At 53.0% G+C, this 5,172-nt stretch overlaps 2 protein-coding genes across 2 annotated transcripts in view; one reads left to right on the top strand and one right to left on the bottom strand.

The window, feature by feature from the left end:
* Positions 1-662: 662 nt before the first annotated feature.
* Positions 663-3,974, top strand: AURANDRAFT_68111 (hypothetical protein; the record flags this gene model as incomplete). Its single annotated transcript, XM_009043728.1, has 6 exons — positions 663-703; positions 978-1,051; positions 1,190-1,232; positions 1,260-1,409; positions 1,514-3,573; positions 3,685-3,974. 6 exons carry the CDS (start codon positions 663-665, stop codon positions 3,972-3,974), a joined length of 2,658 nt encoding a protein of 885 aa, XP_009041976.1.
* Positions 3,975-4,673: 699 nt separating this feature from the next.
* AURANDRAFT_68110 (hypothetical protein) overlaps positions 4,674-5,172 on the bottom strand; it is a gene marked incomplete at both ends in the record, with an annotated part of 4,605 nt that continues 4,106 nt past the window's right edge. The window contains one exon of the mRNA XM_009043724.1: positions 4,674-4,809. Coding sequence (XP_009041972.1) covers positions 4,674-4,809 — 136 coding nt within the window. The remainder of the gene's footprint in view (positions 4,810-5,172) is intronic.

The raw sequence follows: 5,172 nt of genomic DNA, 5'->3' as shown, positions 1-5,172 counted from the left end.
CCAGTCCGACCCCCTTGTTCCATATTTGAAAGGGGAAGTTGTTTTCCCTTATTATTGTGCAGGAGTGTGGCTGAGGTGGCTGCGCCATCCAAGCGCGGTCCGTCGGCCTTCATTCTGGCACTCTTAACTGAATTGAGCTCAGCCCCCCCCCTTGAGGGAGGAGTTTGTGGCGGGAGACTGGCCTAAGGTAACTCATATATAACTAACTTAGCTTGAAGTTGGCAGCGCAGTGGTCTTGTATCTACAACCTGGCTTTAAGACAGTCACAGCGAGCGACGAAGGATACATATCTGGATTTCTATGACGTTGCTCCTTTTCTTTCTTACTCACTTAACTCCAGCGATTGAGGACAGAGAGCCCGATCGCAGATTAGGCTGCCTACTTGAGTAGGGAGTCTACTAACTAGATTTTACCATACCCTAGCCAAGAGTCAGGCTGAGGGCAAGTTACCTCCATATTTTGGTCCCAGCTACCGGAAACTGGAGTCCTCAGAGTCCACTCAGTCAGCGTTAACCGCTGAGTGGGGGTTCGACAGGCCAGGTTTCCAAGAACCAGATACAGAAGCCGGAGTCTTAGCACCCACACTTAGATCAGAGATAGGTGCGGTTCTAAGACCGCTTGATCTCAATACAGGATTACGAGGATATCGTGCACCTGAAACGATGGACAGTGATGACGAAGATCTGAGAGAACCAACGGTTCAGTCACAGCCACGTACTGTCTCGGAAGGACAGATGCAAATCGCCGACATGGATTATGTTCAGCTCCACTGGGAACCTGGCTGACATGACCAAAACTATCGCGCGGTCGTACAACCCTTCAACCTGGAAGTATTGTACAAAGTGGGCATCATTGGCATGCCCAGCCACGAGATCGTGGCTCATTTCCAACAACACGCACTCCTCGACCGACAGCGGCTGCCGTTTCTTTAGCGCGCTTTGGCAATCCCTTGCCTGCCGGTTCACATGTTCATGCAGGCTCGAGGCATCCACCTGCAACACGTGTGCCAAGGACAAAAGAACACACTGGTTCCCCACTGTGCCCTTTGCCGGTCAAACTCAACCCTTGGATGTTGGTAGAAGCCATATGACCCAAAAAATATAAGCCGCGCCACCCCGGACCCCGGGGAAGCGACGAGCTGGGAGAGGACCACCACAACCAGCAGTTTTATTTAGCTGGATGATGATAGGTCTAAACTCACTAACTCGTTACCGGAAACATATTGTACTGCCGTAAATGCAATTTCTCTCTATACGCAGGCCAACTGACATGATATCGTGGTGCTTAGATTTTGATTCTGTAAAAAACGATATAGCCTCGTGGCATGCGTACAGCTCGCTTGAGAAGAGCTTGCTTCTGTCTAATGTTGTGCGCATCGAGCACCTATTCAAAGCATGCTTGACCCTTCTGTGGGCATGAAATGGTACGGCAGGCGACGTCGTCAAACTTGGCAAGGCCCTGCATAAGGTAAGCCATTCTCGACATGCATCCTTATTTAACCACGTAATGCTAGGAGGTACTCTATTACCAGTGATATGCTTCGCGGCGTCTTGGTGGCTGCGACAGTATTCAAATGGGCTTCAGGTGTAGCGGATGCCGCCAAAGATGGCCTGGCAATCGCGTTGCATGCGCAGTCGAAATCATCGTTGCATGGCTGGGTAGCAGGATCTGAAGTGACCACGCGCGGACTGAGGCGTGCGTTGCTCCGCAGAGGTGACGTCGCATTCGTAGAGATCCTGGCACCGTTTGCTTATGAAGCAGCGACCTCTCGACTATGGGATATACTTCTAGTGGAAGGGTTTTCTGGTCCAGTGGCTACGTTGGTCCGCATTGTACGGCGGCTGCATGGAAATGTGGTAATTATACATTGGTGTCTGGACACGTATCCGTCACTACCTACAATAGCAGCCATTGACGCTGACGGCTTTCTCACCAACTCGAGGCTCTTGGCCGCGCGTGGTTTCGAGGTAGCTGGCGGTGCACTTGATCTGCAGTCGGCTTGGTTCCCCACAGCTGATCTGGCACCTCGTGGATTTGCGGCACTCGCAGTGGATCCCGACGAGATGAGTTCAGACTCTGCATTTGTGTCTGAAACGAACAACGCCAAAAACCTGGTTGTATATTTGGGGCAACCATCGCAGGGGAAAAAAATGCTCGCTAATGTATTGATGTCAATCCATCGAAACGTTTCCGGTGCACGTTTAGCCATCTATGGAACTGCCTGGGACCGATTTGCTCTTTGGGACAACGATCATGCGATTCTTGTCGCCTGTTGCTGGCAGGGTGCTCTTCCAAGCGATGAGATTGCCAGACTCTACAGTGAAGCATCTGTCGTACTTGGGACCACCGATTCGTCACAGCGGCGACTAGGCATGGTCAATAATCGAGTCTTTGAGGCGTTGGCCTGTGGTGGGGGTCGCCTTATATCAGTCGAGGAGCAAGGTGAAGATGGATTCCCTGAGTTACAGGCTATGCTGCGAGGACACGGTGACGTGGTATATTCTGCCACCAGTGCGGCAGCGGCTGTCGCTTCATTATTGACCGCACAAAGGGCAACACCAATGGTCATCCGCAACGATGCCGCAGCAGCTCGAGAGCACATAACTGATCGACACACTTATGATGCCCGCGCAGCGGGGATCTTAGAAAACGCCGCACAGTGGCACGGCGATGGACGACCAAGGCTGAGTCGTCCTCTTCTTCTCCTTGTGGTTGATGGCGGTAGTGCCGCCGACTGGGCTCTTTTCTATGGCCTTCTGCCTGCGTTATTGGCGCTTGATCATAGCTGGCGTGTTCAAGTCGTGGATGTGACAACATTTGTATTGGCTGACTGTGCCGGTGCGGCGCTCGTTGCTGCCCGTGGATCCTGGGGTGCGGGGGCCGTGCGTGCTGTCGCGGCACTTGATGAAGTGGCCGCTTGCGCAGTGGGTAGTGGCATCAACGGTGAGCCTCGTCGTCCATCGACAGCACTCTTTTTGAAGAGAGGCTTTGTTGATGGAGAAGTCCTACCTCCTGATGTGCAATGCTCTGAGATGTTGCGATTCGATGCCATATTCCACGACTGCCTGGATGCGCTCCCAACGTGCCTGGAGGATCACCCAAACGCCCAGATCGCACTCGGGGTCGACCTTGAAGCTTTTCGACAAAAATTATCTGCAGCTAGTCTGTTTTGGACTTCGAGGCATTATCGCGTCATATTGGGGACAAGCGCGCCCTGGTATCGTATTCAACGCTCCCTTCAAAATTCTGCTGGTGGGTGCATCCTTGCATTCATTCTCCCTTCGTGGCATGGTGAATCATCTGGCACCTTGGTAAATCGGACAGGCTGCGTTGATGTACGGCGCACGTTACGTATGGAGGCGTTCCCCGCCGCCTTGCGTGCGGGCGTTTCTCTCGAAGTACCATGCGCTCCACAGACTGGATGCGCATTCCTAGTTCTCGCGGGTCTCGCCAGCGGTATCCCATTGCGCGTCACTGATGATAATCCGACACTTTCCAAACTAAGCCAGCTGAACCAGGCCAATTTATCTCAGCTCTTCTCTCTTGAATCCCTTTCCCACACACTCAGGCACGGTATTGAACGAGCCCTAGACGCCCCTCGTTCTGCTGCCATGGTCCAGGTCGTGAAACCGAGACCTGGAGATCGACTACCGTGTCATGTCGATACCAACCGACCTGCCCCAGTATGGAGCTGTTCACTTCCTGTGACCGTGCGCCGCACTGACTTCGTGCCTCCCGACGACGGGGTCTGGTGCGTGCGTGTCAACGAGATGGAACTTCTTTGCCAGGGCGACACACAAGACCATGCAACGGCCAATTTCGAGCTTGTTTCAGATTTTGATACCGCGCCAGTAGTGCAAGTCTCTGCGGTCATCCGAGCGCCAGCCCAGGGAAATGTGAGCACGCTCATCGTAGTCCGGAGATCATATTTCGTCCCAGTAACCCTGATATCTGAGGCGTGGGCGCAAACTTAAGCCCCAAGTATGCTGGTTCAGGCACCCGCAAAATTGCGCCGGCTGGTCGTTTCTAATTGGCACGGCTGACTGCGCCCGGACCTCTCTTACGTCGAGAACACACGGCTTCTTATTACCCCAAGGTGATGCGCCTCCGACTGCGGTATATTACTAGTCCTTACACACCTAATTGTCGGTTCGCTGCAAAGGCTCAACAACAAACAAAACGAGTGCTGAGAATCGACTCGTTCGAGCTCTAGAGTTCAAACAAGCTCACAACTGATGCCCTCCATGGAATTCATAACACTGCTGCGCCACCTGTGGCTGTCGAGCCGGGCTATGGTAATTTTATGTTGAACTTCCCCACGCCTATGTTGCACTTATTGACATCGTGTGGTCCATGCGGGCCATTCGAGGCGCCTAGAGCACCGGACACGCCGTTCCATCGGTCTCCGAGCACATCCATGAAGCCCTGCGGCCCACACACTGCCCGGCAGCGGCTGCTGACGACCACAGGCTACTTCAACATAGGGCTGCCTATTCAAGTTGAACTTCAACATGGGGCTGGGCCGCGCTCGTTTCGGCCACTCTTTTGCTCCAGAAACGTTGGAATAGAGCAAAACTTCATGCGGATGCATTTATTCCAACTTAATTGCACGCGTTTTATGATCGACTAATCGAATTTGGTTGATCCGTCTCACGAAACGACAATTAGGCTAGTCAGGAGGAAGTAGTATACTTAGTGTAATAGCGGCCTAAAGCCCGGTTTGACTCGCGGGTTGTGTGGCTGTTAATCTGACCTTGCATGTCGCTGAGTTGGCAGCAGGGTGACGACCGAGCCCCCAAGTTCACTTTCCTACGGCTCAGCAGCCCCCAGGAGAACTTGAACCCCCGGAGGGAGCTTGCCGTAAAGTTGAAGTAAACTTGAACTAAAATGAGTCAAAAGCAACCTCCTAGGCCCGGTTCGCCCCAAAAGAACCCCCCAGGCCTTGTCGGCCAGGAAAAACGAATCTCCTAAGCCTTGTTAATTCACTTTCCGAAAAGTGGCTAATTCAGCCTCGATCGTCACTCTGGTTGGCAGAGCCTGTCGCAAGAGTTTGACAGCTCGAAAATATGTCGGTAAGGGCGTACTAAACACCACCGAGAGCGTCAGCCAAAACGGCCATGGCAATTCTCAGGTGCTCATTCAAAAGCCGNGTCGGCAAAGCTGAGGCAGATG

This window comes from Aureococcus anophagefferens, assembly GCF_000186865.1.
Source record: "Aureococcus anophagefferens unplaced genomic scaffold AURANscaffold_65, whole genome shotgun sequence".
Taxonomy (NCBI): domain Eukaryota; class Pelagophyceae; order Pelagomonadales; family Pelagomonadaceae; genus Aureococcus; species Aureococcus anophagefferens.
Note: the sequence above shows the minus strand (reverse complement) of the source record. Positions and strands in the feature narration are given on the sequence as shown.